Here is a 25,471-nt window from a genome sequence, read left to right on the forward strand (position 1 = left end):
ATGAAATTAATTTCCTTATGTTTTCAAACAGACCATGCATAAGAAGATGCAACAGAGCAACACACATTTGTTAATTGCTCCAGGTTTTGTGACATAAAAAAATTATTTGAAAATGCGGCATTAATTAGGGAGCAAAATATCAAACAATGTGGCACCTGCAAACAAATGACTCTACAGTTCTGCTCTCAGAACAAACTTTAAAACTCAAGTCTGATATTTGTTATATTATTTAAAGATACTCATACATTTTTAATTGTGAATTAAGTGTCTAGATAGCTTCTGTTCCCACTGCTGTCTTTGCATATTAAATTTGGAATAGTAGAAAATATTTTAGCATCAAAAATTTTACACACTTCGAGCTTTAATTTGCCCCAGGGAAGAGTTAAAGACATCAGGTTTTAATTTTTAAACAGAATATAAAGGGGAGCTCTCTTGTGCTTCATTCTCTCCCCTTCTTGGTTTCTTTTTCTCTTTCTTGCTCTTCAGAATGAATTCAACCAAGTGGGTCAGCTCATTGCCAGCCATGTTCTTGCATCCCAAATGCGGACTTTGCTTTCACTCATCACTTTCTCTTTCACTTCTACTTTCACTGGTCCCTATCCTCCCCCCTCTCCTTCTCTTTTTTTATAACCTTCACTTTTCTCAGGATAACAGACACTCAGCAGTTTCTCATTACAATAGGAGCATTAAAATGAGCCTGAGTGAGAACCCTTTTTTGTTGGAGCTTAATTACCAGGCCTGGATCTGGAAATTGGCTGTAATCCACACATCCACCACTTGACACTCTCTGTGTCTGAAGTTTCCTCATTAAAACCAAACTGTGTCTAAGAGGGTACAAAATGTGAAATGAGCTATATTTAGTTTACCAAGATATACGTTTCTTTCTAGTCTCTTAAAGGGTTAGTTCAGCTAAAAATGAAAATTAAGCCATACATTACTCACCCTGAAGTCATCCTATATGGCTTTCTTCGTTCAGACGAATTTTCAGAATTCAGTTATTTAAAAAATTGTCTTTGATCTTTCAAGCCGTTTGATGCAACTTAGCGGGTGTTGCATTCGATCGGTTCATGAGAAGTTGAATAAAAAGCTCATCCATTAAAGAAAAGTGTCTCACACTGAGTCTTTTGTAAGACAATTATCCATATTCAAAACGTAATTATCACTATTATCACTAGCTTGCGCTCACAGTTGTCCATCAAGCATTTCCAGGGGAATGACGTATGACATCGGCATTGCGCATGCACTTTTAATCAGAGGATGAGCTTTTTATTAAACTTCTCATGGACCGATGGACTGCAAAACCAGCTAAGTTGCCTCAAACGGCTTGAAAGATCAAAGACAGTTTTAAAATAACTCCAACTGAATATGTCTGAAAGAAGAAAGTCATATGCACCTAGGAGGACTTCAGGGTGAGTAATTCATGGCTTAATTAAAATTTTGGGCTGAAGGGTTAGCCTTTAACTGTTTATGTGCTCACTACGCCCTCACAGGCCAGGTCACATGAGATGCAATCACTCATGCTTCTTCTCCATCTGATGAGCAGAGCACACAGGGGAAAGGACCAATCAGCATATTATTGTGACCCGGTCGGCAGGGTCCCACCCTGCTTTAATCTACAAGGAATTTACGCTGGAAAGACAGATTAACTGGGCTGAAGGGTCAAAGATTCACCCCCTGGGTCTTGTGTCCTGCCTGAAGGTCTCAGAAGTGGTGGGGGTTGGTCATTTAGAGAGACATTTATAGAGTACAGCCTGAAATAACATGGCTCAGTGTAAAGTGATTGACTGTTAAAACTGATCTTACTTTCATTATTATTAAAGTATTCAAGTCAAATATTTAAAGGGGTCATATAATGTGATTTCAATTTTCCCTTCCTGTTTGGATTGTTTCCTGGGAGAGTAGCCTACAATGCCGGTGTCTGTGTCTATAAAGTAGGGCAATTACAACTTTGCAAGGACAGTCTGGCGCTTCTGACTCACAGTCTGTAAGTACACTTACATATTTAAAGAATTTGCCACTGATGATTCAAACGCGAGTTTTGAACAGTGTGGAGGAGCGCTTGTAGTGTTGTTTCATGGGATTTATGTTTACGCGGCGAAATATGCAACACAACATGTAAAAAGACAGTATAAGTCATTACAATCAGTAATTATGTCCCCACTGGATGCAACAAATGCCTAGTTTGTAATGGGTTTCATTGGTTTTGTCTGGTTGCGCTGGGCACTCTGCATCACAGTATGTTAAGGGGTGTAACATTTTCGCCACACGCTTGAGGAATTCATCCAATTCCAACACATTGGATAGCTGGCCAATCAGAGCACACCTTGCTTTTCAAATTGATGAGTTTGTAAAAAGCGTTTCAGAAAGGCAGGGCATAGAGGAGCAACAATAATGTACAGTAGGTGGAAAATGATGTGTTTTTTTTTAACCTTAAAACCACATAAGCACTTTGCATTACACCAAATACACAAAATAATGATCTTTTTAGCAACGTCATATGACCCTTTTAATTAAATGAGGTCTACCAGTCAAAAGTTAATATATATATTTTTTTTATGTGTTTGAATGAAGTCTCATGCTCAGCAAAGTTGCATTTATTTTATTAGAAATACTGTAAAAAATGATATATATATATTTAATTTCCATTTAGATACAAATAAATTAAATATAACTAATATAAGAGGAAAATTTATATCTAAGAACAATTTTTATGCAGCTTGGTTTTAATAAATATTTTTTATTTAGTTTTGAAAACTGATATGGTATATGAATAAGTCCAGGTTTCATGTCTTAAGTGCTCTTAATTAGAATTGAGTACTCTTGATGACTAGCTGCACTATAGTGGCATACTTACTGGTTTGCCTGTTCTTAAGTATCACTTAATAGACAATGTCCAAGCTATGTCCTAGAGAATGGAGTAACAAAAACACCCATCCCATTATGCCACTATATTTACATTCAATTCATATCCATTTCAGTAAAAGTATTTTCTGCTCTTTTACAACACTAACGTTTCCACATGTGCAGTATCGCAGTGCTTACAATGTTGAATCTTCTTACATGAGCCCATGTATGCATACTGACTAAACAAACAGACTCATATGGCCCCTAAATTAGAGCTTTGGAGACGCCTGACCCAGTTAGACCTTCTAACGCCTCTTTTTTATTTTATCACACAATTCCCATTTGAATTTTCTTCCGGCAATCAAACCTATATCTATTTTATTGACTAAGTGAGTTGGTGTGAAGCTCAATATGCTGCAATGGTTGTAATGTGTGATATATTATTTGCATGTGCATGCACGATATGAAATGCCAGAGTAGCAGATGGAGTGAACAGGTGGTATGTAATGTGTGTGGGTTAGTACCCAGTTCTCTTTCTTTTGCATGGGTCAGCATGTTATGGTGGGTGAGTGGGTGGGCTTTCTATAAGGGTGGCTGACAAATGCTAAAAGGCTTCCTGAGACGGCTAAACGGAAAGTTCTCTGCCCTTTGTATGACTCTGACTCCCAAAAACTCTTCAGAAATGACTAGCATTTCACTTCTGAACAGTGAAAGTTAGGAACTGAGAAAAGAAAGGAGTAATAAATAGATAAACAAGTTATCAGATATTTTAAAGCCTTTTGTGCTGTCATCCATTCTTTGCTTACTTTTTATAATTCTTTTAGAATTATTTGGATTGCTGTAGTGCTTAAAAACAAAACCCATGTGCATTGCTTTCTGCCATCCCCCCCCCCAAAAACACCCACAAACACACGTCCTAGTTGTACATGCCAACCTTAGTCAAAAATATATGAGAAACATAGGATATAGAGAAATGGAAAGAGCGATTTAACAAGTTTGTAAATACATTCATGCCCACTTTTGGCACGTCCGTGCTTCACGTTTTGTATAGTAATTCAGAGTCAGGCTTTTATATATAGCGACATGTCCAAAGAATCAACTCGCAAGCTAAAAAAAAAAAAAAAAAACAAGAAAGAGAGGAATGAAGGACAGATGAACATACAATACCCCCTCCTTAAACTGTGAAAATTCCCACAGGGAGTCTGAGAAGCAGGTTGCACTCACTGGGGTTCAGGGGTCAATGAGCATGGAGATGGGATTGGGAAGAGGCTTCGTGTGATTGACAGCCCGACAGTAGAAACTTTGGGCTCCTCTGACCCTAGAAAACTTGTAAAAAGAGGGAAATGTGTCAACCCATAAAGAGTGGGGAGGGGGAAAACATCAAAGATTTCTAAATTTAGACCTGTCATCTACCAGTATACATTAACTATGTGAAGCCTGACAAATAAAATAACAGAATCCTTTAGTCAAAATCTAAAAAACAAAAAAAAATTTTTTTTGGCTTTTATGGCTCATACATTATGAAAATATGGAGCTCATACTCAAGGAGATAAAAAGCACCTTAATTGCAGTCAGAGGCCAAAACCAAGCAAAAATATTCAATTTGTTGCAGTTGCTAATATATATAATATAATATAATATATACATAATATATTAAAAAAAATCTGATAACTAATTTAAAAAATCAAGATCTTTATAACAATATAGCGGACTACTAGTTTAATGATAAAAGCCCTGTAGTTTTATTATGGGGCAAAACATGGAATGCAATAAAATACAATGATAAAAAATTCTCAAAAGTCTGATGTACTATATTTTAATCAAATTTTTTTAAAAATAAATTGCATCAGTCCAGTAAGTGCTCTTGTTGAAATATTGCTAACAAAATAACAGTTATCCATATGTTTACTTTATAAAAATCATTAAAGATTTTTCAGCAAAAAGACACGTCAACCACAACCTGAAGTAAAACATTTTTAGGATTATACTAAAACGATCGATCAAAATACAGAAAGCACATAGTAGACTGTGTACAACAAGTGTTGTCTTCAGTAAAGTTGTGATCAAGGCTTTGGTGTATCAAATACACTAGGCTTTATAGGGTTAAAATCTGTTTGATGAGGGTCCTGCGTGTCTTGCACATGGCCTGGATTTCGCACAACACCCTGCAGCCTAATTGCATAATTTAGGTGCTATGCTTTAGCCCTAGGCAGTGGATACTTTGTAGTGCTCTTCTCCGGGCTAAACTGCAGTGGGGTGATTTGGAGTGGGGGGTGGGCTACAGTGATTTAGGGAAGTGAATTCAGAATTTAGATAGATAATGGCTAGCTGGGTTTGAATAAGGGGGAAACAGGGAGGGGTAAAAGGGCCTATCTTTTGCTGGAAGGTGGCCATGTCAAGCCTCTCTTCAAACACATGACATCTCCTTCGGTTATCGTCAGCTGAACTGATTAAAGCCTATGAGACCAGTCACATCTCCTCTTTAGCTACAATGTATCACACATGCTCATACAGTCCAAATTTTAAACTGTTACTTTTATGCTTGTTGCATTTAAAGGCACAGGAGTATCCTGAAGTCACTGAGGTAGGCTCTTTTGACTTACACCACTAAGAACACCTTAGCAACAGCTTCACAATCATCCTAACATTGTTGTGGTGACTGTTGCATAGAGAAGCGATAGCACTAGTTTTAATTCTAGTGACACAGTAACGAGGTTTGCATCATATTAAAATGCTAGTGGTTTAAACTTTGCCCTAGAATGTTCAGAAAAATGTCCTTCCTAAGTATTTCTTTCTTGAATCTTCTGAGTTTCTCATACTCTGCTCCTACAACGTTTCTATCTATAGTCTGGTGTTATAATTGCCATGCAGCCTCTTTAGCCTATAATTTAACTTGTAGCTGCACTCCTCATCAAGAGCATATATGCACTATACAAACATGTTATTTATATAAACATGTTCTAAAATGTATTTTTATTTGGTGATAGTAAAGTATTCCTTCATTCACAAATTTGTAATTCATATTATACTCGATTTTATTTAGCATTATTACTCATATAATTAAAATACTAATTATTACTAATTCATATCTTATTTAAAAACAGTCAATGCTGTGGCTTAAAAAGAGACTTCTCCAAATGTCTTCTCATATATGGAAATATATCATATATAACTCTTTAGTCATATCTACTTTTAATAGATGCATCATTATGTCATGGCATATGGTTAAATACACTTATAAGTGTTTATTTTAGCAGCATGTTTTGAGAGGGAACAACAGAGAGTAGGAGCCTGATGCCAGTTTTGTTGCTGGCAGGGTGAGGGGTGTAATTCACATCTTTGGGTTTCACGGAGAGAGGCCAGGAAAAGCTCAAATCTTTGTCCCGCCCCTTCTCCCTTCCCCCTCTTAGATTTGGAGCGAGGCTCCTGCATGAAGTGTATTTATAAGTGCATAAGTGCGTGTGTGCCGTTGACTAGACTGTAGAGGAGGCTTCACATATCCCCTGCGTGATATTTTTCAAATGCTTCAACACATTCTTATTCCCGTCATTAAATAAGTTGCCTCGATACTCCCTCCACGCTGGCCGGGTGTGAAGTGGACACGCCGGGGACGGACGTCTTTTCATTTGCATGCGTTTCGTCCACACCCCTTAACGAGATAACGACAGGACCAAGCCTGCAGCCTTGCCGTCAGAGGGAGAAAGTGACACGGCTCGCCGTGTGTGTGCAGAGAACCGAGGATACACTGAGGATTTATTTTGTACGTCTTGCGCGAGAAACGTAACCTTCCTCGTGCCATCCATTACGTTGAAACTATCAGCGCGCGGATTGAAAGACTCGGATTTGGATTTAAACGTCGATGATACCAGCCCTGACAATCATGTATGTAGTTTAATCTTACTAACGACGTTTTTGTGATGTTTATGGACATGTAACGAGTACATTGGGCGCTTATTTAAGCCTCACATTTACTTAAAAAATTATCAAACGGAAATATACAATAGGTAGGAAAGTATAATGCCAACACCAAACAGTCTGTGCCAATGTATTTTGAGCTAGCTGGTAAAACCGAGTGCATGCCTTGTAATCTGTGACTGTTTGTAGGTTTCAGTTATTTTGCAAATGAATGTGCAGACAGTGTGATAGACATTCTCATAACATGGCATGGAGGAGACTGGGAGTGAGCTCTGATGACAAAGAAAGCTTTGTTTGGCATATGTGTGTAAAAGATGTAACCTCGGATATTATTAGTCAGGAATTACATAGCGGAAAAGACACCGTCGGCCACTTAGTGTTATTGCTTTGAAGGCTTTCCTTTCTCTCTACACGTCCTTGCTTCAGCCTCTCAGTTGAGAAGAGAATATCCCGTGAAGCTAATCCTGCACAACCTAATCCCTCTGATTTTTTTTTCTTCATATGCAAGGGAATGCTGGCTCTAATAACCCACTTTTGTTTCTTTGGAGTACATGTTTCTATTTCCCGGTTTAATAGGTTGATTGATGCATGTAAACAACTTTTGAGCAATGCACACTGCCTCATTTAGTTTGTTGTGGAATGGGAGAGGTGCACCATGATGTGTGCTGTCAGTTCTTCACATGGGAGGGGGAGAACATAGAAGCCCAACTGGGATCATTTTAGATGGCCTAAAACAGTGGTACCCTTTTGTCGCTTTATGTTTATGATTATATTCAAGTGTTTATGTATGTTACAATATTCCCTCTTGTACTTATGCTTTGTTAAACAGAATTAACTTTGCTAAATGCTCAGGTTAAGTTACTTTTTGGATTACAATTAAATGTGATCTAAAGCAAGCCTCAAGATAGTTTCTCATACTAGGCCTATAATGTTGATGCTTAGCACTTTTAGCATTTCAAATGACTAATTGTATTTTATTATTTTATATTTTATGAATGCATACTGGGCATTTATCAGATCTTGTCCATAGCATGAAAATAATTATGGCATATCAGTATTGGGCAAAATCCTAATATATGTGAATCCATAATTTTAAGTCATCAGTGGCCCAATTTTAAGTTTAGCTCCCTAAATGGACCCTGGTTTATCAAACCTATTGTCCCCTGTCCTCTCCACATGAGACGGAAAACAGAAGAGCCAAAGTGTCCTCATTCCTTTGACGTGGCTATGTCTTGACTTCCAGTTCTTTGTGTGCTATTTATGAACTTGCACGTGAAATTTGCTGTGAATCTTGTGACTCTCCTAACTGTGAGGCTGTGTTGCTATACCCGCAGCCGTACTTTCTGTGAACAGTGTGGGAACACTTCTTTAGGAAAACTCAGAGCCTTGTGGGCAGCACGACGGGCCACACAATCCTGTCCATTGTGCAGACCTGGATGGACATGAAGGGGCCTAATTTAGCTTATGATCTGATCAAGCAGTGCGAGGAAAGTGATAAGTAAAAGTGTGCGTTCTAGGTCGGACTGTCATGGTTGACAGCTTCATGGTTTTTAACAGTCTGTAAATCAAAGTTAATGTGACATTTAGAGATGTTTAGTGCATATTTTCTATCTAATATTTTCTTTATTTGCTTAGATGGTGCATTTATCCATTGCTTTCATAATCGTCTTTTTTAGCTACATCATATTTGGTTATCCAAACAGTGTGCCAGATGTTTACTGTTGTTCCAAGTCTTGTTTAAGTAACATATTTACATTCAGCCAAACAGAGTTCTCTCTTTACTAAGAGAGAAAGGCAATGAACATGTAGTTTTTCCTTCCACATTCTCTCTGTAACTGCTTATTTTCTATTTCATTCTCTTTCCTCACAAAGACATGCACGTCCTCCTCCCAGAGGAAAGACAGTCTGCCCGGACTGACCAATCTTAAAATAGGCACGCCTTGAGGAAGGAACAGTTGACTGTTTACTGGTTTGAGAAGAAAAAAAAAAACTACAGTAACGTTCATGCTTTTGGCTTGAAATGATATCTGTGTTACCTTACTTGCTCTTCAAGATTTGGCAGCACATTATTGGGTGTTTATTTACAATTTTGATTTGCGGGATACTATTTCTTAGAAATGGATGTTAGCTGCCAGCATCTCTTTAGCCTTTTATCTTCTACAGTGCTTTCTCTTCCTCTTCTGGAAAGCAGATCGGCCAGACAACCACTAGTTTCAGAGCCTGAGGAAGCCAGCGCATCGTGAAATGAGTGTCTGGATCTGTGTGGGAGGTTACAAATTATTCCTCCAGTCTTTTGCACATGGATGTGTGCTCTTCACTGGTATTGTTGCAGCTGCCTGAAGGCTGGATGCTTCTTTTGCAAAAACACACTTTTTCCATTGTTCTTCCTAACCAGCTAATCTGGCAGTGGTTAGTTTGTGTATTTAAGCACGTAAATATATCATTATTTGTTTTACTTCAGAAAAGTTGTAAATAAAACATAACTATCGGTAACTAACTAACTAACTATAGTGTGTTTTACAAGAAAAACACATGTGTTTCATGTGCAAAAATTAATGTTCAATTCATTGAGTTACTTACTTGCCTTCCTTTTTTGTAATTTTTTTTTTATTGCAATTATTATATGAAATTCAAATTGTTTCACAAACAAAAAATTTTTTTCAGTGTAATAATGCACACTGTCCTACTTGTTTAGACACACATCACATCACATCACACAAGTCCTCCTATAGTTTGTATGGCTTGTTTTTAGTGATGATTTATTTGTTTGATTGCCGTGTGTGCCTCCACAGTGGGTGGTGTTCATTTTTAAATGCCACTGTTTCTCCGACTTACCTCTGTTAAGTGCAGCGACCCAGTCCACACAAAATGTTGTTGAAAGAAAAACATTTAGGAGCCTATATATATATATATATATATATATATATATATATATATATATATCATTCACTTTAGGAGGACTTTATGAACCCCCAGGAGATATTTGGGACACTTTTTATGATGTGTGAATGCATTTATTGCCATTATAAAGCTTAGAAGAGCCAGGAATTTTTTTTTATATAACTCAGATTGTACTGATGCGATCAGTGTTTTAGTCAAGTCCCCAACTGTCGAGTCCGAGTCGAGTCTCGAGTCTCAGTGTTCGAGTCCAAGTCCAAGTCCGAGTCACCAAAGAAGAGTCCGAGTTGAGTCCAAGTCGAGTCCCCATTACCAGAGTTCGAGTCCGAGTCGAGTCTCGAGTCCCGTATTGGAAAAATTTGTTAATTTTTTTGAGGAAACGATAGCAACCAACTGAGTTGGTAGGCATTGGAGTACATTATATGAAGAAAACATGAAATGGTTTCCTTAAAAAACATAATTTAAGAAAAAACGCCATCGATGTCCAGGATGGCATGTGGCGGAGTAGCCTAAATGATTAGGACATTTTCATTTTTTGTGTGATCTAATCCTTTAACATTGTATTACAGAAATACACTCGGTGAAAAAAGAAACGTGTATTTTAAAGATACTTAAAACATAAAAATCAATACGATATGAGGGGAGAGAGAGAGAGAGAGAGCACGTTTATGTGTGAGTGACCGATTGATTGAGTGCGTTTGTATGTGTTCAAGTGAATGTGAGTGTGTGACGGCACACAACTGGTCAGAAAGCAACGTGTAACGATAAGGGCCGTTCACAAATCCCGTCTTTTGCGGCCTCAAGTTCGTTATTTACAATGTAGGTGCGCGGTATGTGCGCTCATTATGGAAGCGTATGCGCGCTCATAATGGAAGCGATGGGCCCGTTTTTTCCAGGCGCGTCCGTACTCTCAACTTTTCAGAATGCGCAAGCGCACCGCGATTCATGTGACAAGAACTAATCAATCAGCTTCATCCTTTCCCGCAAGTGCCTGAGCGCTTTGGAGAAAAAGTAAGTGAAAGTAAAGTGAGTGACGTCGGTGAGTGTGTTGTCAAGCAAAGAGAGCGAGCGGTAGCAGTGTCTGTGAGGGAAAATAATAGATCCCGGCCGGTCTTGGGCACGAAACAGGAAAAGTGTAACACCTTATATATTTTTATAACATTTTTAGTCAAGACAACGTGATGAATGCTCAAGTACGATTTTATATATCCTCGAGTCCGAGTACGAGTCATCAGTCCGCGAGGCCAAGTCGAGTCACGAGTCCAGAGAATGGAGTGTCGAGTCGGACTCGAGTCCAAAGAATAGTGACTCGAGTCGGACTCGAGTACTCCATCACTGGATCCGATAGAAGAAAGTTATATACACCTAGAATGGTTTGAGGTTGAGTAAATCATGGGGTACTTAAAATTTTTGGGTGAAGTAGCCCTTTAATTTAAGTGTCATATTCTTGCTAATTGGACATCACAGGTCACACTGTTTGCTGTTGCATCCAGAAAATCTTCTCCGGTACTTTAACAAACGCGAAACTGATAAAAGTTTTCCTGACTGTCCCCAATAGAGTTCTTTTTTGTAACATTTATGATCAGTGGTGTCATTGGGTGTGTTCACATCTCTAGTTAGGTTCATTTGGTCCGAACCAAGGGCAAACAATTATACATTGTAGCATTTTTCAGCTTTTTTGGTTCCTTTTCACACCACACTGATTGCTTTGTCCGAACCAGTTGAAATGAACCAAAATGCAGTCACATGACAACATCCACATCACTCATTGGCCATGACTCACCACAAACGAACCGGTCCAGAGTTCGTTTGGGCCACATTTGGTGCGCACCCGAGTGCGATTGCTGCTTTCACACCTGACCAAACGAACCGCACCAAAGGGGGAAATGAACTCTGGTACGATTCAACTGAGGCAGGTGTGAAAGCACCCATTTGTCTGGAGAACTGACTTTCGGTAGTCCATTTGAATTTAATAAGTACTGTAATCCAGTTTGTGCTTCTTTTTTTTTTTTGTAGACAGCCCAGAGCTTGGCTTCTGGCTGTTTGACTGCGGGAAACTCCAGCATAGTTGTGTCAGTCCTATCTCTTAGATAAACAGGAAGCTGCTAAAACTACAGAGCTGTGCAATGCGGACAGTGATTTCTATGAAGTATGACAGCATTGAGAAAGCCTAGCACTGCAGTTAACCAGATGCACATTAACCATCATGTGATTGGAAACAAAGTGCTGTCAACACTCAATGTAGCTGAAAAAGATATTTATAAATTGTTCAGAGTGTGATATCATTTTGATTTTAGGAACCATAATGCACTGAAGAGTTGATATATAGGCTATCATGTGCATAACTGTGCAGCGTCGTGCAGTTACCACACAGCACTGTAATCTTCAAGCCAAGAGAGATTTTTCAGGATGGTTTATTCATTAAATAAAGCAGCAACCGTTCTTAGCCCGACTCTCTTCTCCCTTACTACCCATAATAATAAGAGTCTGTTTTCTGACCGAGTATGGAAATTAATTCCTTAAAGATGGTGGGGGCGTTTATGATGATATCATTTTGAAGATGGTTTCATTCTGCACTGCAAACTTCAGCAGCTCACAATATTATAATTAGGGTTTACACAACTCTTCACTAGGTACGTTAACATGGACACTCTTTGATTTGTCATTTTTTAAATTACTTCTGATTGATAAATCCGAATGTAGTGTTTACGTGAATGCTAAATAAAGTGATCGGGTTGATGTACTGTTCCTGTGGTCTTCCCAATTTTATATTTATTTATTTATTTATTTATTTTTAAACATTTTAGCAAATACACTACGATTCAAATTTGGGGGTCTGTACAATTTTATCTTATACTAAAGTTCTCTTCTACTCACCAAGGCTGCATTTATTTGTTTGAAACTGCAGTAAAAACGGTAATGTTGTAAAATACTACTACAATTTGAAATATTCTATTTTGAATTCTAAATGGAATTCATTCCAGTTAGGGCTGGGCGATATATCTAAGATATGATCATGCGCACCGAGTCAGTAAATCCAGTTCAGTGACCGCTAAATCGCCATCACCTGCTTTTAAATGGAGCGGCATTTAAAAGACCGAGCCGTAGACCACTGACAAGCTACGCAATATCGCATTCATTATCCAAGATGAATCGCCTTCGATAATAAACGCGATATTGCGTAGCTTGTCAGTGGTCTACGACTCTGTCTATTAAATGCCAATCCATTTAAAAGCAGGTGATGGCGATTTAGGGGTTATATCATTAGATATATCGCACAGCCCTAATTCCAGTGATGGCAAAGTAGCCATTACACATGCCATTACATCATGTCACATGATGCTTCAGAAATCATTGTAATATGTTGGTGCTCAAGAAACATTTCTTATTATTGTAATTGTTGAAAACGGTTGTGGCTGCTTGATATTTTTGTGGAAATTGTGTTCATTTTAGGATTCTTTGATAAATAGAAAGTTAACTATGAATTAAAGTAACATTATAACTGTCTTTTTACTTTCACTTTTGATTTATGTAATGCATCATTGCAGAACAAAAAATAAATAATTAAATCTAACCTCTCCCAAACCTTTGAATGGTAGTGTATGTAATTATAAGTATTGTGATGTGGTGCACATTCTTTTTTGTTCATTTAGTGAAAAACACAAATTACTATGATGTTTCCTCTGATGAAAAAAGCCATATTAGAGGAAACACATGAATATTGAGATACACTGAATATTGTTTTTGAAGCTATATATTTGTAGCTAAAATAAATATCTCAGTAAAAATGTCATATATGCTGAAGACAATTAGTTTTATTTGCTGGAGTACTTCCTGATTCCAAGAAAAATAGTTTTCAGTTCTAGTTCTCGTTTCCTAAAGATAAAGGACTTGAATTAGCCACCTGTTATTTTTGGCTTCCCTTAAACACTCATCAAATTGGAGTAAACATCTGAAAGTGTGCGGATGTTTCACAGTATGATGATGCCATTCATGTGGGATCCGCTGTGTACAGTAATCCTGACACTCTGAATATGACCTAGCATGACAAAGTGTTTAAATTGACTGTCATTAGAGGGTTGCCATGGCATTGTGTCATTGAACAAAATCCATGCATCCTGGCTCTGTGATTTTAAAATGTATAGTGGAGCTGTATTTGAACTAGTGTACGGTGTAATTCTTAGGTAGGCTGTGTATTATAGTACACTGTGCATTTCTGGACTGGCGTGTATCATTATGCAGTGAGAGAGAGGACTGTTATTACGGAGTCAGTGCTGGAGAGACGAAGCATCTGGATGGGTGACTCACTCTCTCCCTAGTGTGTGTTCACACGCACAGGACTCATGAAGGGTGATGCAGGACACCTGAAAGATTTCAAGAATAACTTTTATGCGCTCACTCAAGACATAAACATTTCACAGTGGTGCAGCTGAATGTGCTGTGAAAAGCCATTTGCAATTTAGAATTGGTCATCTGGGGTGGAGGAATCTGAGGAATGGAGAAGTGTACTTATTTATTTATTTATTTATTTATTTATTAACAAATGTGTGTGTGAAATAAATAATTGTAAATATTTTCTTTTAGATTTATCTTTAAATATTTTAGAATTAAAAATCTAAATTGATTTTATATTTTGAAACAGTTGAAAATAAATACAATTTTATTTTATTTCATTTATAAATAAGCTATATCAATGAAATTTTATATTATAAAATAATAATTTGTTAATTTTTTGTATAAAATACATTTAAAATTAAATAATGTTACATACATTATATATTATTAATAATTAGTAATAAATTGTTTTTATTACGGTTTTTTGTTGGTATTTATAGTTAGGGATGCAAGTGAAATTATTTGGCCGGAGATCGCAAACAAATATATTTTGGCTATAGTTTGGCTGAATAAGCAAAAAGGCAGAATAATATCTACCAACAATGATAACGTGATCAACCAGGGGCACGCACCAATGCAGCAAGCATTTTGGCAGTGTTAAAGTATTTAAAACTATCAGAGAAACACACAGAAATAATTACAGGCACGGACAGCGAGAGACTGTTTAGTGCTGCATCACATGTCTCCGATGAGAAGACAAGGTGGCTGATGTGGTGGTTAGGTTACTGTATGATGATTGAAATCACGAAATAACCTCAACCATTAGTAAATAAACTTCAGAATGTTGTTTTCTAATGCACATGCGAATTGCATGTATTCTGACAGCAATCGCGGTCCCAGGGTTCAAAGTTCAAAGCTTGAAGAGAAAAAATGGGCTGAACTTGTTACTTGTCAGTTGCTCAGTAACATTTTTGTGATATATATAATTTTTTTTTTTTTTTTCAAGGCATGTGACAATGTGATACATGTGACAAACATCTTCCCAAAATTTTTATGAGAATCATTTATAAATCTGCACGCTGTTGTCAACAAAAACATGCCCTGAGATCTTCCTGTGGGTTTCTGCCAAAATAAAAGCAGAGAAAAGACAAGAACTCCATCAACATTCATAAATAAATAAATAAAAGTATTATAATTTTACTGTCGTCCTGTAAAATAAAATACAGTAATAATGATAATAATAATTACCCTACAACAGCTCTATTAATACATTTATTATAACATTCATACATAGTGTTCACATTGGGATCTGTAATATATTCTAATGTTTCAAAAGTCGCTCTTCTGCTCCGCAAAGCTGCCTTTATTTGTACAGTAGAAAAATACATGCCTGATTACTTGAAGTCTCAAATATGGCCAAAAAATATAATTTTACTAACTTATTAATTTTAAGTTAAGCTTGTTGGTGTAAAGTCTGCTAGAATTTTTAAACAAGTGTTCAGTGTTAAGTAAATATTTTTTAATTGTTGTTTAGTAATTGATTTTTTTTTTATTATATCAAAGCCACACTGATATCTACGTATCAGCATCAGCCATTGAAAACCCATATCAGTTGACCACTAGTCCCCATGACAATGAGGTCATCGTAGGAGTTTCAATATACTAAGAACATTATTTTGTTTACACCACCTGGTGTGGTTGTTGACGAGGTCTGTGCTAGTGGATTGGACCATGGTGCATTTGGAATATCCACAGCAGATACGTTTCTAAGATTATCACCACCCATGTGTGAGTAGTTCTGTTTTCCAGTTTGTCACAGTTTGTCACAGTTTGTCACAGTTTGTCACAGTTTGTCACAGGTGATCCTCTTCACTGTCACTAGTTCAGAATGATACCGTGTGTTGTGACTGATCACTAACAGTTTGCCAGGCTGTTCTTTAATCAGATTAGACCATCCAGTCTCGGAGACAGCTGTATGGTCTGCTACAAACACAGTACAAACCTAATGCTCTACACACATGACTCTTTGAGCCTGTGACTGTCTTTACCCTAAAGCCGACTTCAGACTAGGGCTGCACGTTATTGGAAAAAAATTACATTGCGATATTTTATTTTTCTGTGATATATATTGCGATATGAAATCTACTTACATTTTTCCTTACAAACAAAAATGGGTTAAGCACACTTACATTCTCATTTAAAATGATTTAAACATCGACACCATCATGTCAATTGATTATTATTCGCGAGGGAGAGAGAGCAATACAGCGCTCGTGTTGTTTGAAGACGTTGAGGGTGCGGCCGGGGCATGCTCCATCTCTCTCTCTCTCTCTCACTTTCTCTCTCTCTCTCTCTCTCTCTCTCTCTCTCTCTCTCTCTCTCTCTCTCTCTCTCTCTCTCTCTCTCTCGCGCGCTCGCTTTCTCTCTGGCCCATACAGTTAATGAATAACGGATCAACTACGACAGCCTACATCGCACATCCTGCGATGTGACTATCGTGAATTCATACATCGCGATTTCGATGCTTAAACGACAGATCGTGCAGCCCTACTGCAGACTGCACGATTTTAGCCCAGTTTTTGGCTTGCCGACAGGTTTTGAGAAAGCATCGACAAATGCTCGAAATCACAGGCATATCAGTGCTTGTTCACGCGAGTTACAATCACGCAGTCTGAATGAGCAAAGATGCGATCTGAGAGAATCGCCAGCGCCCATGAGATACTTGGCATGCTAAATATCTGGACCTGTCGGCGATTTTAAAGTCATGGTGTGTGAAAAGTCTTCTGACTGAAAACTACATCGGCGATGACCGATAGCCAATGAAAGAGCAAGATACAGAGCAGCGGGGACTTCAGGGAGGAGTTATAGACCACAATATCAGCAAGCATGGCTTCTTTTTCTTGTTTTTCCCTGCAAATCAATGCACAGGCAATTCGTATTGCAAGCTTCTTGCGGTCTACCATTTTTAATAATAATCCCAGTCTCACGTGAGAACTCCGGTCTTGCACGCGTGATATCGCATTGTTTTCTTGTCACATCTCGCGCATGTTTGATTGTGTAATGTAGTTTGCGTGCCAGACAGAGTTGACGGCGATTCTTCCTATTGTAAAGTCATGCAGTGTGAACACAGCAGCGACTGAATGCTGGCCAAGATAGTCATGCAATGTGAAAAGAACAGTGACGACTACTTTGAAAATCGTGCAGTCTGAACTCGGCTTAAAGACTTGTGACTGCTTGAGTGTCTGTGAATAGCTTGCCGCCAGTTGATGTATTTTTATCAAAGGCCACAAACAAAACTTCCTCAAGCCCACACAAGTGCTGACAAAAATTCCATGCACTTATCAGGTTTGGCTGTCAGTATATTTGTCATCATAAACAGGTGCATCTCAATAAATTCGAATGTCGTGGAAATATTCATTTATTTCAGTAATTCAACTCAAATTGTAAAACTCGTGTATCAGGTGTTTTGAGTTGATCAGCTGATTGGCATGTCATCATATTCTAATTTGTTGAGATCATGAATTGGTGGGTTTTTGTTAAATGCGAGCCAAAATCATCACAATTAAAAGAACCCAAGAGTTAAACTACTTCATTCTGTGTGCATTGCATTTTTTTAATTCACAAGTATCATAATTTTAATTACTGAAATAAATTAACTTTTCTACGACATTCTAATTTGAGATGCACCTGTATATATTTATCATCATTTAGTCATCCTAATATTGTTTTAAACCTGTTTGACTTCCTTCTGTAGAGCACAGAAGATATTTTTGAAGAATGTTTAAGCTGATTTTGACTGTACGGTTAAAGTCAACGAGGTCCAATGTTGTTTTGGACCCCATTGACATTCATTGTATGTATAAAAACAGACATTAGGCTAATATTTTTAAGAATATTCTGAATCCGTATTTTGTATCCTGGGTCAAGTGTTCTTCCTGTAAAGAAAAGGAACAGCTCATGGTTCAGTCTGAGACTAATGAGTGATTTATTGTAGCCTCAGTTAGCTTCAGGCTTGACACGTCAGACACGTCAAACCGAAGTTTACAGCGAACTCCATCTCTGCATGTGCTGTGAATTTCATTTGTGGGTTTGTGAATGCAACGGTACACATTTGCATAATTTCTAACATTTTTGTGGTCAGATGTCAATAGCTATTAATAAAAATTAACTATTACTAAAAAGAGGGTAATGCTTTCTTGCATGTCATGTGACCATTAATCAATATCCATGAATCGTGGACATGTGGATGTGTTGGTAGAAAATGAGGGTTGCAAATGGGTGGAACATTTTCGGTACATTTTTTATAAACTTTCCAAAAATCCCTGGAATATACAAACAAATTCTGGAAAGTAAAAAAATAAAATAAAATGTATTATTTATTTTGAAAATCTACTGGAAATTTTCCATCTTTTTGCAACCCTAGTAGAAATTCTAACTTAAAATTATGGGGCATACTTCAAATATTTATTTTTTTACTTCTAAGGGATTCAACTGACAAAAAGTTTAGGAACACTTAGACATTTTGTTTCAGCAGATATCTAATTTTTAATGACATAAAACATGAACCAGTATTGTTGCTACACAGACCCTAATATGGTAGGAAAAAGACACACACAGCTTCACATGAGTTGGTGTGTCTGCATGCATAATAATCCTGCTTGATGTTCTCCCAGTGTGCTGCCAGAACCTCAAGAAAGGTCACACTGGCTAAAGATCTTAGAGTCCTGCTAGACTCCTGACGATGGGAAATACGTGTGTGTGTTCAGGAAACTTCACATTCCTGCTAGTCTGTAAGAAACTGAATCCAGTGACAGCCAAACTGCATTGTGTGATAGTGTTGTATTAGAGATATTCTGGTAGGAATTGCTATTAAAACAATGTTTGTATTTCAGCTATTAATAGAAGGCCACTGCGATTTCATGTTCTGATTGAGATGGGCTTGAGATTTAGTTGGGAGTGTTTGTCTGGATGTAGGTGTTAGTTGTGCTCTGGTTGCGTGCACAATAAAACACATTAATAAAATCACAAAGTACATCTGTGTAGCGTATGAACAAGGATTTAAAGTGACATATACCGTATTTTTCGGACTTTAAGTCGCACCTGAGTATAAGTCGCATCAGTCCAAATATACGTCATGATGAGGAAAAACATATATAAGTATCACTGGACTATAAGTCGCATTTATTTAGAACCAAGAACCAAGAGAAAACATTACCGTCTACAGTCGCGAGAGCTCTGGCTGCTGGAGACGGTAATGTTTTCTCTTGGTTCATTTCTCTCGGTTCATGTCAAATTCAATTTGATAAATAAGTCGCACCTGACTATAAGTCGCAGGACCAGCCAAACTATGAAAAAAAAGTGTGACTTATAGTCCCCAAAATACGGTACATGTTAATGATAGAAAAGTTCACACCGAACAATAATCCTCCTCCTTCATGTGAAGTGATGGGACTTTAGACCTGACCAGACCACAAATGCAGAGCACTGCTGCCTCTCTGAAGGGCTTAAACAAACAGGAAGTGAAGGTTTTCATGTCTGATCCTCTTTCCCTCTTCAGTGGGATTCTCAGAACCCTTGGCTTTTAGCATGATTCATTGATTTGTTTATAAAATGAAACTGGGAACCCCCCATCACCAAATTTTTTTTTGTTCTACAGCCACACTCGCTCATATAGGTCATAATCTATTTTAAACCATGATATATTTGTAGAAGATCAGATACTTGAAGACATTATGCTCTTAATGGGAGTGAGAGGACAGGACAGAAATGTTAAGTTAGCCATTAATAATGTCTCAGGTCTTTAAATAGTTAATAAGGTGTTTTCTTTGCTGAGATCAGTGAATGCTTTGCAGAGCCACATATTTTTTATTTTTAAATAATTCCAAAAGATTTTGGATGGAATGCTGCAGGTGCAAGTATTGCATGTTTTTGGAATTATGTTCACAAGCAGACATGAGGTCTGCGGAACTAAAACACTAAAATGAGTCTGGGTTGTTGAAAGGACATGTCACTGCATTTAAAAAAAAACTCCAGTAACCAGGATTATTTCCATTTTTGTTACAGACTGTGAGGGCATTTTCAAGTCTTTTTTTTTTTTTTTTTTTTACAACACTGTGTAATATATGGACTGATTGTACTTCTAGAGTGACCCATAAGCCACTTAATGTCTATGGGGATTAGACCGAAAGTCTTGGATTCATGAGGGTCCAGGAACTAATGGACGAGCTGCAGGATGTTTCATAAACCTCTTATCAGAGAAATCAGACACAGCTCAATACTTTCATAAATTGTAAGGAGATCACACGAGTGTGGAGATGGTGTATTTAAGATGTGTGATGATAGCATGCCGGGGCTTGCTGAAGAATTCTTGCTTCTGAGGAATTGATTTGATTGGTGTCAGTACCAGCATGATGCAGCTATGTGGGAGAAGTATTATCCATAACGTGGGAAATTTAAGATAGCTTTGCTTCTGAGGAAAACAAGGAAGTGTGACTACATTGTTAAAAAATATTATTTTAAAGTACGTTTTTAAAAAAAGTACCATTTCACTCTTTCTACTTCACATTGTAGTTCACCCAAAAAAGAAAATTTGTTGTTAATTTACTCCCCTTCATGCCATTCAAGATGTAGGTGACTGTTTTTTCTTCAGTAGACCATTAAAGAAGATTTTTAGCTGAAACTGTGGTCCTTGGAGGTTCATAAAATACTAGTAAGCGGCTACTGGCACTTGAGTCAAATACAGAAAATACAAAATGAATACCCGTGGCTATTGAACATTATTTACAACATTATTTCACGTTTAATGAAAAGAACATTTTCTTCTCAGAATTTGAAAGGGAATGTTTTTTGCATTCGTGCAAACTTTAAAAAGTTTTATTGTGTGTCAGGCAGTGGTGGCATGGATTTTTTTTAGCATGCGGATGTAAAGCCATCAGCAGAGAAGTCAGCAATAGCGATAACGGTCTTGCTCGGATTGCAGAGTCAGTAGAATAATAGCACGCCTCCACTGTAAGCCACAACAGCTCCTCAAATGGCCAATAAAGCATTCTATTTATCCTCTCATCCTCTTTCTCTTGTTGTTATCAGTCTGAAGGCAGGCACTGGAGGAAATGAAGGTCTTATCGGCTGACCATTATTCTGTTGCTGTAGAAAGAGAGATTGTAAGGAAATGGCGGTCAGACCAAGAGGGACGTGATGTCGAATCAATATCTGAATTTTGGGAGTATTTTGACTTTGGTTATTGTCTAGATAAAAGAGATCAGACCAATCATAACTGGTTTTTATTGTCTTTGAGGATCCTGAAACTGAAACTCACTAGTCAGAGTTTTGTGTAGTGCCATATTGCACCTTTGTGTATTTGTGTATTTGGTCCAGATGTCTATCATTATCGTAGGATCATCATAAGCACCTTTTGGACATGACTTTGTAGCCTCTACATCTGGCATTACTTTATGGTGGTGAGGTACTTGCTATAAATCTGTTTCTATTTCCCCCTTAAACTCTACTCTTGCTGAATGTATAGGCATGCTTGACATTTAAGAAGGAAAATAACTTCTTACTAATAAATCAAATGATTGCATTTAATCTAGTTTTTGATCTTTTTTTTTTTTTTTTTAGCTGAACTTAGAAACTGCTATATATGATGTGATGGATCATGTATTTTATTTGTTTTCAGTACTGACAAAATAGTTAAATTATTGATTCAGATAGAAATGTCAGAATTATGTCGATGATTCTTTTGTTTTCTTTGGTCTCACCCGAGGATATGGCTTTTTTGACTGCTAGGCATTTAGAAATAAAAAAGGTTGAAATTGAAATTGCTCTTAAATTCAAAAATCAAACACTGATGTGGATAACAGAATAATTATATCTGAATAAATTTTCCGTATCACAAATTATGAAGCTCTGAAAAAGGGCAGTTTTATGAAAAGTTATAAAGCAAGTGTTAACTCTTGACCTTGTGTTGTCTTTTTGAAATATGATCTGTTCTTTGTGGTTGAATTTGCATGTTCCCAGCATACAGTTAATGGTAGATCCTGAAATGATCAGAGCCGAGTCGCACTGTGCCTGATCTGTGCCCTCATGTGATTTCCATATTGTCTATTGCCCTGGCGACACCATAACAGATGCAGTATCATCACTGTAGTCAAGTCATGCAGATAAACCCCAGCCAAGCTCTTCTTATCCACAGCATGATATGAGTAATAAACTAGTTGTGTGTGAAAATGAATAATCAGACACCTTAAGGTTCAGTCTGCTGACCTACTGCCTGAGAGCGTGTTATACTGATATCAGCTCTGAAATTACTTGTGTTTATTTAATATATCACATTTATATTCAGATGCTTCTGTGTTAATGGGTGTTTTCTTGGGCTGGGCAATAGTATCTTTAATATAATATAGTGTATATTATACAGTACACTATTGATTGAAAGTCAGTAAGATTTTCTTTTTGAAAGAATTAATACTTTTATTCAGCAATGATGATGTATAAAATTGACCAAAAGTGACAGTAAATGTATGTATTTATAATGTCGCTTTGTGACGACTTCACAGTAGCTTTTCGGTTACTACTGAAGGAGTGATCTGACCTCTAGACAGGCGTCTGTGGTGTGCTTCTGACAGAAATCTCCTCTGTAGCCTCACTGAGTGTGACAGGCCGCTAATCGCCTCAGCTACTTCTATAGAACCACAGCCAATTTGCATCAACGGCTCCTTCACCTTTAATGATGTATATGAATAACAATTAAAGAAATATGAACACCGACTTCCATGGCAACTATCAGAGAGGAATTTGAGCTAAGCAGCTTATTAACAGCATAGATGAGGAAACTGTGATGTGTCTAGGTTTAGTCCACAAAAACCAGTCATAAAAGCTGCCGGTCTAAAGCATTTCCCCTTACTCATATTCTCATTTGAACATTGCAAACATGTTTGTTTTAATCTGCCAATTCATAATACGTTGTGTTGTTGCTCTATGCTGACCGTCATCTTTTGTCTTTGATGCGCTGTGCTGCTGTCATCGCTTATCAAGAAGAAATTCTTGATCAAAGGAAACTGAAATCCAATCTCAATTTCAGTTTATATCATTCTGGTAAGAATACAGACTAAGTCTAATGCATTGTGCCATGTTTAAAGAAGACCTGTTACTGTGAGTCACAATGCTATCACATAATATGGCATTATGCTATTAAATATTTGACAGTCTACATGGATTAAGCAAATCCACATTATGACAAAGATATAAAAAGTTATTTGAGTAGAAATGGTTATTTTAAAGATGGCATGAAATGGAAAGTTTTTTTTTCTGAATGCATATTATTGATCTTATTAGAAATATATTTTGACCTTGTTAAAGGTTTTAATTCTTCTTATGTATGCTGGACGAAGCATTTAGTCTGCTGGATAGGAACAAGTCCCCACCCAACTTTTGTTTTCTTCTTTTAAATAATTTCCGGATGTACGTCACAATATCAGAAAGATCTGTTGTGCTTCCATTACATTGTTATATTAAAAATTGATGTCAGAATAGAACCAGGCCTTTTCAGTGTTGGGAGCAAATACAATTAAACGTCATGTTCAATTTTTGGTTCTTTATCCATCTTTTCATGAGTGATCTGAAATTTTATAATGTTAATAATACATGATTGACACCGATATAACTGTTTTATAATATGACTAACAGCAAATTTGTGGTCACGTGATGTAGATTAAAGTTACAAATCACTTTTAATGAATACTTATTCATGCTCTATACTGCTGTGTGTATTTTGTTTGATTTGTCATATTTCTAACTTTGAACGGCAGTGTAGAATAGCAATTGTAGTAGGTTAAAAAAGTATAAATTAACATGTACTAGTGTGGGAATTGTGCCCGTACTATTTTGACTGATGTTTCCACAGAATGTGCTCTTTGATGTTCAAGAGCCAAAGTCAACTCGTCTGCTGGGTTTCAGATAGCGATCAGATTTACTGCATGGAGCATGATTCAGGAAAATGGGTATTACCCAGAATCTGTGACTGAACACTGATAAGAGTCTTGAAATTAACACCAGTAATTCTGATTTGAAATTTAAGCTCGAATTTAATGGGAAAATCTTCCTAATAAAACCTGAATCATGAATCTCATGAAAATATTGTCAAATGGAAGTTGTTTCGAACATTCTTTGGATTTTCTGTAAGTTTCACTTGAGCATTACCTGAGGCTTTTTCAAGATTGACATCTTTTGAAAGATACTCCACTATTGCTCAAGTCAGTATTCATGTACAGCCTGAGCACATTATGTAAATGAGACAGGATCAGATTCATGGTTAACAGTCTGAAAGCTGGAAACTTCTGGAGTTACAGTGTAATGGGCGTTTATCATTAAGAATCCAAGTGCAGCCTTTTTCTGGAAAAGGGGGAGGCAGGAAGAGTGTGATGTCAGACAGGGAAGTGAACTGGAAACAGAACGAGGGGAGGAGTGGGCTGTGGAGTGGGCGACGGCCTTCCCATTTCCTGGCAGCTTCTCTCTTTCTCTTTCTGCCAGAGCTGTGAGATTATGAGTAGAGGATGAAGACCAACACAGCTGGAACTGTGATTGTGCTTTCTACTGCTCATTTGCTTTGAAGAGTCTTGAGAAATACTTTTTTTCATCATTCATCAGAAGACAACACTGCAACATGTACAGTGGATATGGAGGTACTCTGTGATTTATGAGTAGCAGTTTTGTGAGCTATGATCTTGGTATTTGTCATCTAATATTGTCGAGTTACCGCTTGAATGTTGGTGTTCATGTTGTAAAGAGTGTTGAGATTTGGGTATGTGTACAGTCAGGCATGTTTTGTGATGTGAATGGAATATTTTTGGATGTTTATTTTAATACACTTTCTGTTTTTATTGTAGAATGATGTAGAAAGTAAAATATCACCAACAATGGCTCGGCTAAATCTTGCTCTGGGTGGCCATTTACTCTGGCAGCCATAGTTTAAGTGCACAAGAAGTTTTAACATGGCACAAAAGTTGTTTCCTATTAGATTCTTTTTCGCAAAATAGAAAATTCAGCTGAAAAGCGGTAGGAAATTATATATATATATATATATATATATATATATATATATATATATATATATATATATATACACTTCTCAGTTCTGTGGTCAGCAGTAGTAAAGTGAAAAGATATATGATATAGTTCCTCACATCAAGAGTTGTGTATGTTTTACAGGCCTGAGTTAGTTGGGAGGGGAATGATGGTGGATTTGTGGTTTTCGGCATTGTCCAGCACCTTTTCTGTCCAGATGTTTCTGGGTTTCGTGGTGGGACCATTGTCATCCTGGGACAGACGTCCCACTGGGTTCCCATGTGATGGTTCAATTGGAGTAAGAGAGAGTGGACACTCAAAGTGTGTTTACTTTGGTCTATGGCACCTCGGCCTGGCACCTCGGGGTCATCTAGAACAAACATACAGAGAGGTACTTAAGTTTAGCTGATCCTCCGGG

General features: G+C 37.3%; 1 protein-coding gene across 3 annotated transcripts in view; it reads left to right on the plus strand.

The window, feature by feature from the left end:
- LOC113061588 (rho family-interacting cell polarization regulator 1-like) overlaps nucleotides 1-25,471 on the plus strand; it is a 60,416-nt gene that overhangs the window by 5,909 nt on the left and 29,036 nt on the right. The window contains exon 1 of one of the 3 annotated variants that reach the window (XM_026230820.1): nucleotides 6,282-6,726. The exons of 1 other annotated variant lie outside the window; for it this stretch is intronic. Coding sequence is in view for 1 of the 2 variants with exons in the window: in XM_026230818.1 (XP_026086603.1) it covers nucleotides 24,653-24,671 (19 nt within the window). In the remaining variant the exon portion in view is untranslated. Of the gene's footprint in view, nucleotides 1-6,281; nucleotides 6,727-24,519; nucleotides 24,672-25,471 lie in introns of those variants that run through there. One more of the 3 variants, XM_026230818.1, reaches the window with a different exon arrangement.

This window comes from Carassius auratus, chromosome 43 (genome assembly GCF_003368295.1).
Source record: "Carassius auratus strain Wakin chromosome 43, ASM336829v1, whole genome shotgun sequence".
In the NCBI taxonomy this organism is placed as follows: Eukaryota; Metazoa; Chordata; class Actinopteri; order Cypriniformes; family Cyprinidae; genus Carassius; species Carassius auratus.